We start from the raw sequence: 12,936 nt of genomic DNA on the forward strand, positions 1-12,936 counted from the left end.
AGGGTGGGTGCGAGCAAAAGGCAAGATTAATAGCTTGGGCTGCGGAATAATCTATCAGGTTTGAGTCCCGAAACTCTTTCGGTTGTGGAGGTTAGAAAAGGGTCCGTTTACGTTAGGCCTGAACTGTGGCAAGCAAAGAGAAAGGGACCTTGGGAAAAAAACAAAAAGGAGCGAGTAGTTTCCCGATTTCTAGCGTTCACGGCGGGGCAGTTAAACGAAGCAGGAAAGCGGGCGTGTGTTTTCTTCTTCCTCTTCCCGCTTCCCAGGAGACGCGAGCCCCGTCCGCTCCCCCCTTTCCACCCCGGCCGGGTCCAATGTGAGTCCCCGCCGCGGAGCCTGGTCGGAAGCCGCCCCGCCCCGCTCCCGCCCTCGGGGTCCCCTCCGCCCCACCTCCTTCGCCCGGCGGGAGGCGGCGGCCGCGGCCGTCACGTGCCCTGGCAGCCGCCAAGTGAGGCCGCTTTTGCGACGCGGTGACAGCCAAATGGTGCGACAGGAGGAGCTGCCGCCGCGGCCGCACAGTCCCGCACCGAGAGGTTCGAGGCGGCTCCTGGCGTCGCCCTGAGGCAGCGACTGAGCAAGAGAGTCCAGCGCGGGCGGGCGGCGGCGAGGGGGAGCCCGCTACGAGTGTCCCGGCTCCCTGCCGCTCTTCAAGAACCGGGCGAAATAAGCCGCGCCTCCAGCAGGGGCTGCGCCTCCATGAATCCCTAGGTTTTTTTTTCTCTCCCCGCTCCTCACCCCCCACCCCGGATCCCGTCCCGCCTTCTCCCTTCGCCCGCCAGCAGCGGCCGCGTCCAGGTGTGGAGTCCAGAGCGGAGCGCAATGGCGTCCAACCCCGAACGGGGGGAGATTCTGCTCACGGAGCTGCAGGTAAGGGCCGCGGCCCGTGCGCGAGGCGCTGGCAGAGCAGACGGAGAGAGTCTGGCGCGGGGTAGGGGGCCGAGGGGAGCCGTGCGGCCGCCGCGCCCCTAGCCCGCTAAGTGAGGAAACTCGGGGATGTCACTCGGGAGCCGCTTCCTTCTGGAACCAGAGCCTCTGCCCCCGCCGGAGCCCTGGCCTGCCACCAATTTAATTTGACTCTGCCTACCAGAGGGACCCCATCCTGCGGCCGGAGTCGGCTCTCACCCGGTCCCCGGGGCGGCTAGTTCGCCGCCCCTTCCCTGGTGTCAGAGCCGCCCGCGGACACCCCTGGCGCCCCCTACCTCCTGCGGGCCGGGCCCCGCCCCGCCTTTCCCTCGAACACCGCTCCTTAAACTCCTTTGAATGACTCCCAAGCTGTTTTCTCGTCCCTCCCCTTCCCCTCCGACTCTGCACAAAGAGCGCCCCCATAACTTCCAGCCCCCAGACAAGTTTTTTTTTTTTTTTTAAAAGAAAAAACAAAAAACAAAAAAAAGTGTCTCACCAAATGCTGGCTTCACTTCACCAACCCTCTTTAGGTGACTAGATTTCTTTCTTTTATTTTGAGGGCTAACCCTTTTATTTCTTTTTTACCAAGTGATAGTTACATGGTCCCCTTTTCAGCTATTCCCGGCTCAGATCCGGAAGCTCAGATGCTGATGCTTTTCAGGCTTTCATTTTCCCTCCTGTTTGAATACCAAAAAAGAACTACAGAAGTTGTTTACAAACGGCAAAGCAGTCGACTAAGGGAAAATGTTGGACACCACATGCTTGCAGAAGATGTGAACAAAATAGATCCCTTAATTAAAGTCCACGTTGAGTAGCAATATTATTCTTCCCATTTTCCAGCTAAATATTTGATGATGTAGGCACGATTTTGGTGTTTAGGTCTCTTTGATGTGCAGGGTATGTGCGCTACCTTGTTGGGTTTATTTTTCTTTACTTTGGAGTATCCCAGAGATGTTTACATCTGGATTAAAGTTTCATGCTTGTTCTTTGACTTAAACTTATTTTGGTTTGTTTAAATATAGTCTTTTAGCTACTCGAAGATTGAGATGGGAGTTAAGAGGAAAAAAAATAGCCTACTTACATTCGTTTTTGTGTGTTGGGCAGTTAATTTTTTTGAGAAGGCTGAATCTAGACACTCTGAAGTGTTCATTCTTGATGATTCCAAAATTCAATTGCTTCTAAGTTTTTTGCTGTTTAAATGTATTTTCGATAAATTCCTATATTAGCTTGGTTTATTGTGCAGTTAGATGTAAGCTTGAAGGCATTGTTATAATACTCGATATTTCCTCCATAAAAATAGATTTCAACAAGGTATATCAGTGCACTTTTGCAAATTTGGAATCCTTTGGAAATGCAAGGCTGAATTTCGTATTATTGCACATGTTGCTATATAGTGTTTTAATTACTCTTAGCCTTTTCTAAGGAAGTCTTCCAGCATACCAATTTGCTAAATGAATGGAATTTATTGTTTTATTACTTTACGTGAGCTTTTGAAATGAAGTTTGAGGCACGTCAGAAATGCTTTCCATTGCCTAGTCTTGAAATATGAAAAGCATATTTTACTTCTGACTGAAAAAAAGCCATGAAAATAACAGGAGAATTTTTCCTTGAGTGGAGTGGCTTCAGAATCATAAAGTATTTGGCATCCTTATTTGTATTTTATAGAAAGTTGACATAAAAAGCTCTTATTTTGGTACTGAATGTGAAAATATATTTTCATGTATATTAAATATAACATTTAGGGACTTTTAATAAGACCATTTTTTACAATAACAAAGAAGCAAGTCAAATAAATAGGAATATTTAAATATGAGTATTTTAAAAATGGGACCAAACTAGGGGAACGTCCAATCTAAAGTTAGACTTTTAAATAAACTAAAATGTAACCCCCTCCAGAAAAAGAATAGTTTTTAATAAGTGTTACATTTTAGGTTGTCATGTATATCCAGGACATTTTTCTTGGTGTATTTGACTCCCAATTCTAATAAAAGTTATTGCATTTGGACTTTATCATGTTTATTAAAATAATTGAAAATATTATTTATATCAGCACTCAAGATGAACCATGATAAAATTTGCTTCACCAAGTATATGCATCTGTTCAAACATTTTATTATTTCATTGGGTCATGAAACTAGAATATAGTAACCAAATATTTATCAAACTTGTTTGGAGAACCAGTTTTTAAAAACCTTCTAAGTTGTTTGAATTTATTTAAATTGAAAAGTTGTTTAATGTGAGGTTCTTAATGCTTTTCTGCCATACAGATTTTAAGTAATTAAATAGTAATTTGTGTAGCAAGTTTTTAAATTGTTTAGTTGAAATTGTTACTTTGCCATATCTTTTCTCACTCTGGAAGTTACATGTTACAACTTCTTTTAATGAAATTGATACTTATTTATTTAGAAACATTGTATATCCAACATGTAAAAAATTAATTTTCGAATTGTATGGCAGAATTTGAAATACTTTACTTGAGGTGGAATTGGCTTATTAATAACTTTTGATTGTGGAAAGACAAAGAAAATCTGAAACCACAGTCTTGTTAATTATTGTAATATTTCTATATAATGTAATGTTTCTAACTCTTGTTAGTAATTTAGGAGACATTCAACAAGGAATCATTAATAAAGTATACACAAACTTTGAAGGCTAGAGGCTTCAATGTGTAAGGAAGAATATTTGCTGTGGTAAAAATAAAAATAGGCTGTTAAAAAACATAAACTTAGTTGGCAATTTCTAATTTTTATCTCTTGTAATTAACTTGTTATGTCAAGTTCTCTTGTTTTTTATTTGAAGTGTAGTGGGAAAATGAGTGCGATACTTTCGTGAGGCCAAAGAAATTAAAGTTTATTTTCAAGGAAACTGAGTTAATGAAAACTATATAAAGAATCTCAAAATGAAAATGTTGGCTACAACAGTAATTTTGTAGAGTGCAGACCCAAATATTGAGTAGCATACTTATAAAGTTACCATGTTGATTATCGCATATTCATCTTCGTCAAAATAGCTAATAAAGTGTTGGGAATCTTGAATTCCATTCTCAGCAGAATTTATTTAGGTAGAGGTGACTTGCTCAAGTGGAAGGTTGAGGTAGCTGGTCTTAAGTTACAGGGATTCATTTCAAGAAACCTTTATTGAGTAGCTACCAAAGGTATATTGGAGGGCATAAAGATGACAGGATATGACTTTCACTTTCTAGAGGAGAGTACAAATAACCTTTCTTGATTATCTGCTGTATGTTAGACATTGTACTTGGTACCCTGTGTACCTTATGTAATCTTTAAAACAATCCAATAAAGTGAGTGTTGTTATTTCCATTTTACAGATCAGGAAACTAAGTTCAGGAATAGTTAAGTCAGTCATTCATGTGCACAATATAAGTCTGAGTTTGAATTTGGATTTATATCTTTTCGACTACACCATTTTGTAATATGTGGACCCATAAATGTTTTGCATTCCAATATTGTAAATGTGTGAACTTTTAAAAAATTGGCCCAAAATGTAGTTAACCAGAGTTAACTTTAATATAAACTTTATACTACTTGTTAGGTTCCTCTCTAACAAGGAAAAGTGATTTCCACATTTTATTTGGTAGTCTATAATTTAACAGTGCTTTATTATTGCAAATAAGGTATAACGTTCTACAAAGAATAACAGTACAATAACATTTTTGCAGGTTTTCTTCATTTAACAATTAATGTTTCTGATGAAAGTTGTCAAATGTTCACCCAAAACCTTCCAAAAGAGTTCATGTTTCTCTGTAGACTGTCCATAAAATAAACTTTGCTTTAAAATTTTAAGCTATGTAACCAAGCTATGTGTTTGGCACTGAGTAGGTACACAGTACTTTGATGAGAAGGCTCCATTTGTTACCTAGGATGAGAAATGTCTTGACTGTTAAAAGTTGACTATGATCATTGACTTAAGAAATTACTTAGTTTTCTTTAATTTACATTTCTAATACCTTGTCCCAAAAATATTCCCTTAAAAAGTTCAAAAGGGATTTCTGCACTAGTTATATCTACATACAGCACCCTTTTATTTTACACATTTGATGGGAAATTAGGAGATGGCATCTAATTTTGCAGTGATACTGGAACGTAGAAGGTGTCTGCGTTGGGAGGATTAAGACTAGCATGAGTTGGGGGAATGTAGCATGAGAAAGTAGGTAGATGGGTAAGACACATTTTACAGTTTTTTTTCAAATTATCAATGTAATACAAGTGTATTCTAGAAAAATATGGAAAATGCAGTAAAGCATCAAAGAAAATAGAAGGTGCTCATAGTTCTATCAGAGTAATTGACGAGCTTTTCCAACTTGTAAGTCCCATGGCATTTGAGTCCATTTCCTCTTTTTCCTCCCTTTTGTAAAAAAATTGAGATATATTTGACATACAATGTGTGATTTTAAGGTATACAACACACTGATTTGATATTTTTCCTCCCTTCTGTATCCTATTTTACTTATTAGAATTGTAAAGAGAAATGAGGTTCATAGAGTTTTAAGATAGAAATAGCTGTAGGTTAAAAAAAAATTGCCACTAGTTCTAGATAAGTGGATCAAACTAGCTTTATTGACTTTTTTATCTCAAAATATTTTTATTTTGAGTAAGTCTTTGTGCTGAAACTGGTATTATAAAATGATGGCTCTAAAATGATCATGTTTTTCGATCATCTCTGATTAGTTAATAGAGAGATGAATATCACTTAAAATAATGTTACTTCCAGAAGCATATATGATATTTGAACAGAGTAGTTAATTTTGCATCATTTTCTAGTACTGTGTACTCTGTTGAACAGTTGTCAAATGTCTACTGTATTTCAAAAACCAATTTTACTCTAATTAGAGTATGACAGAAATCATGTAACATTTAATATGAATAACTTTTGATATGCAGCAGAGTTCAAACTTGGCAACAAAGAAAGTCGAAACTAGTTAAAAGCTTTAAAAAGATATTTAAAATCTTGACTGAGAAAAACATACTAATGAAAAAATAAACTTCTAATATCTTAGAAAAGCAGAAATAGAGAACATTTATTTTGATACATGTCTAGTTTCTCTGAATTTTATCTAATGAAATCTTATTTGAAACTAGCTCTGTTGTCACATTTAGTTTTTCACAATCTCAGAAAAATTAAATTTGTGTAACATTATATACATAAATATTGTCTGTTAAAAATGAAGAACAGGAAAGCCTGGGAGGAGTGTATTTGATGGGTAAATACCTTAGATTTGAAGGTAACTGTTGGTGTCAGTGTTATAGAGATGAACTGATAGACAAGAATTACATAATATATACTGTTATTAGGATTTATCTATTTTAGGAACTTGGCAATGGTTTACTTTTTCTAATTGGTTGAAGCTTTACTGCCCTGGCTTACAAACATCATAATTTATTGGAAAGTTGTTATTATAGAATTTAGAATTTATTTTAGATTATATAAAATATACTTACCACCCAATACGTATGCTAAATATCATATATTTTACAATTAATCATATTGTTTTCCCTTTCCTATAGTTGTTTCCCTAGAGATTCTCTAAGGAGGTGCTTGTTTTGTCTGTTTCAGAATTTTCATTGAACAAATTTCATTAAATTTTCAGATTTTTTTTTCCTTTTATTAAACCTTAGGTACACTGGTTTGGATTAATCATTATCCATCCATATATCATTGTAATAAACACCCATGGACCACCACTCACTCCCCAACTCCCCCTAAAAGCTAGGAACTTAACCTATACATGGTTTTTCTTCATTCCATCCCCCTACCTCCACATTCTTGTCATCCAAAGTAACCATCATCCTGAGTCCTGTGTTCATTCTCTTTCTTTGCATTTAGTTTTGTTGGATATACAATTCTAAAAGTTATATCTTTTATTTTAGTTGTTTTTATATAATTGTGTTCAATATAATCTCTCCAAACTTGATTTTTCACTTACTATTGCTGATTTAACCATATTATTGTATGTTGCTGTAATCACTCATTTTAATTGCTGTGTGATATTTCAATGAGTAAAATATTCAACTCTCCCCTTATTGGTTATTTGGATATTTATCCACTGACTCTTCCTTGTTGGGCATTTATTTATTTTCTGGTTTTTGTAATTGTGAACGATGACTATGGATGTTCTGTGCGTTCTTTCTTATTGCATATATGTAAGAGTTTCTATTAATTATATACCCAGATGTAGAATTGTTGCCTCACAGGGTAATGCCCAGCTTGCAGTGTGGTTGTGCCAATTTATAGTTTGTCAGCAGGTAAGAGATAAAAGATCCCTTGGTCATCTATCCTTTCTGACATTTGATATTGTCTTTTAATTTTTACAAATCAGAAGACTGTAAAATGTGATCTCATCAAATGGTCTTGATTTGCATTTTCCTGATCATCACTGATGTAGAACATGTTTTTTTTTAATGTTTACTGGCCTTTTATGTTTCCTCTTCAGTGAAATTTCTGTTCATGAGTCTTGCCTATTTTTCTGTTTTTTAAATTGATTTGTAAGAGTTCTTTATATTCCTCATATAAATCCTTTGTGTATTGTGAATGTCTTATCTCAGTTTGTAACTTGTCTTTTCACTTTCTTTTGGGGGTTTGTGGGAGGGACAGTTTTAAGTGTTTTACCTTTTTGGCAAACATTGAAAATCATTTACATCATTGTGATCAGCAAGCCTGCACTTAATATCTAGTCTAGGTTTGGTATAGAAAGGGTAAAGTTATACAGTTTATGACTCATGGATTTACAAAGTATCCACAGGAACAACTATAGGAAGTTGTATAAAATATTGTATTGTTTAACACATACTAGGCACTCAAATGTTATTTGACTCAAAGGGTAAATTTAGAAATAAATAGTGTAAATTATATATGTAAATAGTTCATCAGTTGCTTATTTTCCCACTCCATATCTTTTCAGTGCAAATTTATTACTATTACTAATTATTAATATTTTATTCTTTCATTTGAAGGACAATATATTCCAAGTCTAGAATTATATGAATTGGTTATTCAGTTATATGCATAGCTTATCAATAAAGTGCTGTAGCTGATCAGATTTAATACTGGATATAAAATAGAAAATAATCTTCTCTTGCAGAATTTACTGGTATTTACACACCTGGAATCCTAAATGCAGTTCTTGCCATTGCTGTGATATCTGTTGATGAAAAAAAATTTAAATTTAATTTTTGTTAAATTTATTGATGGTATGCTTAAAAAACTTTTGACAAATTGGGCACTCTTCAAAATTCCACTAAGAAAAATGTATTTGTTGAATATATAAATATGTTCATATCATATAATCAAGAAGACTTTTACTTAAGGTACATTTTTAATAAATAAATAAATTTAGTGATTGGTCATGTAGCATTTTGATCCATTGGCAAATTAGCCTACTTCTCATTTTGCAGCTCCTGTGATTGAATATATCATCCAATATGGCAATTAACTGTTAAATTATATGTGTATCTCCCACTTTCAGGACAGGAACTAGGTCTTACTCAGTTTTATGCCCCTAGCACCTGACATATGGCTTACACTTGATATATGCTTGAATAAATAATGCTTAATAAATAAATGACTGATTTCTATGACTAATTCTATGACCCGTTTACTACATCTGACTTGTCTGCATTTCTGAAGGTGATCATTCTTTCTCTTGTTGCCCGTGTTAGAAAGATCTGCTGGTCACTTTTATTTGACTGCTGTCTCAGCCTCTTCAGTTGATTCTTCTATTTATGTAAATTGAATTCATTCATTGCTTTGCCACTGCCCAAGTTTGGGCTCTCATTATCATTTGGATGATTATAATATCTTGATATTCCACCTCTACTTCTTCAGTCTCATTCTGTTTTTGTTTAGACTATGTACAGCTGCTAGATTCAGAAGTTGTCTGCAGCGTTCAGTGACTCCTGACTGCTTGTGAGATACAGTCCTAATTCCTTAGCTCAGAGCTGGAAGCTGTCATTGCCGTGGCCCCAAAATACCTTTTTTTTTTTTTTTAATTTGTTTTTGACGCAGGTGCAAAGGCAATCCCGTGGAGGATTTTCTTTCTTTCTTTCTTTTTTCTTTTAATTTATTTATTTTTGGCTGCATTGGGTCTTCATTGCTGCTCGTGGGCTTTCTCTGGTTGCGGCGATCAGGGGCTGCTCCTCGTTGCTTCTCACTGCAGTGGCTTCTCTTGTTGCGGAGCATGGGCTCTAGGCACACAGGCTTCAGTAGTTGTGGCATGCAGGCTCAGTGGTTGTGGCTTGTGGGCTCTAGAGCATAGGTTCAGTAGTTGTTGCGCACGAGCTTAGTTGCTCCACGGCATGTGGGATCTTCCCGGACCAGGGCTCGAACCCGTGTCCTCTGCATTGGCAGGCGATTCTTAATCACTGTGCCACCAGGGAAGCCCCCCAAAATACCTTTTAATTCTTAACTCTTTTCATGCAAACAGCCTATTTTTTAGGCACACCATGATTAGTGATTTTTCCTCACCTATATTCTGTCTGTATTTTATTGTTTTATTTTTTTCAACTGGAATGTTTCTTTAGGGCCTAGTTTAGATCTGCTTTTTAATTTTTTTTCTTATTTTCCCCTAGTCATGTATAATGTCTCCTCAAAACTTACGCAGGATATTTTCTATCTCGTGGCTTTTACCATACATTGTATTGCACCATAGTTGTTTGCATCCTACCTCATTTTCTCTGCTGTGTTGAATGCTTAAAATCTTTGACAAAAAGAACTATATGTCCTGCCTTCACCTTTACGCTTTTAGTCCTTAGCAGAGCAACTTGTACATAGTAGCTACTTGTTAATGTCTGTTGAATAAATAACAGGCTCATGTCTAAAAGTCCCCAGATTTTAAGTTTATTACCTAAAACTTTTTTCCTGCTTTTGTTATGGTCTTTTTGAGGGAGCAGAACAGCATTGCGTCGTTTTTCTTTGGGTAGGGCCACTTGACACGTACATGATATTAAGTTTATTACCTTTAGTCGTAATAATTTAGTTCCTCATCTCAGACCGAGAATTTTCTACTGGCAGAAGAAACAAAGTCTAGATACAACTGAAGCAAGTAATAATAAAAATAGCAATTTTTTATATTATTAAAAACAAATTATAACTAATTTATATTGATGTTATTTCACTGAATCCTTAAGACAATTCTACTGAAGTTGTACTATTATCTCTACTTTATAGGCAAGAAAGCAAAACTTTAAAGGAAATAACCTCCATGGTCACATAATTGGCATGAACCAAGATGCTCTCTGACTTGAGAGGACAAATGCCTCTTAACCCATATACTGTAGTTTCTCTTTCTTCTTTTGGCATTTTTCTCTGCTCCTCCTTTTCCCAGACTCACCCCACTCCAGTAACCACCCCCTATCTCCTGTCTGCTCAGGTTCTTACCCTAGCCTTTCACTTTGTGCAGCATCTCTTATTTTATATCATTCCTTCTCTCTCAACAATGCCAATGTTTGCTTTTTCATTAGGATTATTCTTGATGACTAGCTAGTTGATCTGAAGGACAAATCTTACCTTCAAGCTCTAGGTAGGATAGGCTTGAACCCACAATCTTATGGCCTATGGAAATCCAAAGTCTCCCCAAGATTTCTGTTTTCCTGGTGGGAAGCACTTAAATTCTCAGGGCACCCTCTGCTTCCTGGGTTTCTGTTTCTACACATGTTTATAGGCATGTAACAAGTTAATTGGTTTCAGCAAAGATACTTATATTTCACTTAGTCCTTTCCCCCATAGTATACCCAGTTTCATATACCATGGTTGGCTCCTCTCTCCTCAACTTCCTGTCTATTCTTCAATCCTTTCTTTCTTATTTGCCATCAAAACTCCAAATTCTTCTCTCCCTAAAGAAGAACAGTTCAGTTCCCTCAAATTCTTCCTCTCAAAAGGCAGAGCCAAGCTCCTCAAGTGTTCATCAGACAAGACCTTATATATTAAAGGAATCAGTCCTCCTTAGAAAACAGGTATACTTGTAAACAGCAAAACTTATTTCTTGCTGTATCAGTAAAAGTTATCTAATTTTTTGTTCTCTTGGGAGCCTTGAGGAGCGGCGAAGTGTTCTTTTATCTACTAATGAGCCTGTCAGTTAGAAGTGCCTGTGACAATAAAGATACTTGACCCTATCAATTCTTGATGCATTATTAGTTTGGTACGTAAAGAAAAGGAAGCCTCGTTGAGTTTTAAAAGTATGCATTTTTTTTTGAAGATACTTAAGCATGTTACAACTAGTAGGTCATGGACCAGTGCTGTTCATGATGATATTTTCACCCTAAGGACAATGTTGTATGAGTATGTATTCTGTATATGTCTATATAAAGTTGCCAGTTTATAAGTAGAGATGTGGACTGTACTCCATTCTGAGATTTTGCTGTTTCTGCTTCTCTTTATATCCTTACATTCTTGATGTCAAAATGTACTCTCTTTTAAGAAATGATTAGAATAATTGATAGTTATATTCTAACTGGCAAAATAATAAATCAGTAATCTTATATATATCTGCCAAATTTCTTTTTGGAAATTTACTGATCAGTAATTTTAAGGCCTAGTTGAAATCACCGATCTAGTAGGTAAAGTTTTGAAATCATACAGACCTAGGTTTAAATCCCATATTTAGCATAAATTAGCTGTCTGACTTGGTGGGTTATTTAGCTCCATGAGGCAAGTTTTCTTATAAAAATGGTGATAATTTCTGGCTCAGGGCTATTGTAAGGCTTTTTTTTTTAATTGAAGTATAGTTGATGTGCAATATTATGCAAGTTACAGGTGTACAATATAGTGATTTACAATTTTTAAAGGTTATACTCCATTTATAGTTATTATAAAATATTGGCTATATTCCCTATGTTGTACAGTATTTCCTTGTAGTTTATTTTATACATAATAGTTTGTACCTCTTAATCCCCTACCCCTATATTGCCCTTACCTCCTCCCCTCTCTCCACTGGTAACCACTGATTTGTTCTCTATATCAGTGAGTCTGCTGCTTTTTTGTTATATTCACTAGTTTGTTGTATTTTTTATATTCCACATGTAAGTGATATCATACAGTGTTTGTCTTTGTCTGACTTATTTCACTTAGCATAATACCCTCCAAGTCTATCCATGTTGCTGCAAATGGCAAAATTTCATTCTTTTTTATGGCTGAGTAGTAGTCCATTGTATATATACCACAGCTTCTTTATCCATTCATCTGTGGATGGACACTTAGGTAGCTTGCATATCTTGGCAACGGTAAATAATGCTGCTATTAACACTGGGGTGTATGCATCTTTTAGAATTAGTGTTTTTGTTTTTTTCGGATACATACCCAGGAGTGGAGTTACTGGGTCATGTGTAGTTCAATTTTTAGTTTTTTGAGAAACCTCCATACTGTTTTCTACAGTGGCTGCACCAATTTACATTCCCACCAACAGTGTATGAGGGTTCCCTTTTCTCCACATGCTCGCCAGCATTTGTTTTTTTGTTTGAAATTTATTTTATGTTGGAATATAGTTGATTAACAGTGTTGTGTTTCAGGTGTACAGCAGAGTGATTCAGTTATAAATATACATGTATCTATTCTTTTTCAAATTCTTTTCCCATTTAGGTTGCTACATAATATTGAGCAGAGTTCTCTGCACTATACAGTAGGTCCTTATTGGTTATCCATTTTAAATATAGCAGCTTGTACATGTCAATCCCAAACTCCCTAACTCTTCCTCCCCCACACCTTTCCACCCTGGTAACCATAAGTTAGTTCTCTAAGTCTGTGAGTCTGTTTCTGTTTTGTAAATAAGTTCATTTGTATCTTTTTTTTTTTTTTTTTAGATTCTGCATGTAAGCAGTATCATATGATATTTTTCTTTTTCTGTCTTTTGTTATTTGTGTTCTTTTGATGATAGCCATTCTGACCGGTGTGAAGTGATATGTCATTGTGGTTTTGATTTGCATTTCCCTGATGTATTTTTTTAAATGATGTACATAAAGTTCCTGGTATATAGTAAACAGTAATCCTTCCCCTGCAGGTTTATGTTTTAGGATTACTTCATTT

General features: G+C 36.3%; 1 protein-coding gene across 1 annotated transcript in view; it reads left to right on the forward strand.

The window, feature by feature from the left end:
• The first annotated feature begins 460 nt into the window (after positions 1-460).
• PKN2 (protein kinase N2) overlaps positions 461-12,936 on the forward strand; it is a 135,511-nt gene continuing 123,035 nt past the window's right edge. The window contains exon 1 of the mRNA XM_036859939.1: positions 461-867. Coding sequence (XP_036715834.1) covers positions 820-867 — 48 coding nt within the window. The 5' untranslated portion in view covers positions 461-819. The remainder of the gene's footprint in view (positions 868-12,936) is intronic.

Source organism: Balaenoptera musculus, chromosome 1, assembly GCF_009873245.2.
Source record: "Balaenoptera musculus isolate JJ_BM4_2016_0621 chromosome 1, mBalMus1.pri.v3, whole genome shotgun sequence".
NCBI lineage: Eukaryota > Metazoa > Chordata > Mammalia > Artiodactyla > Balaenopteridae > Balaenoptera > Balaenoptera musculus.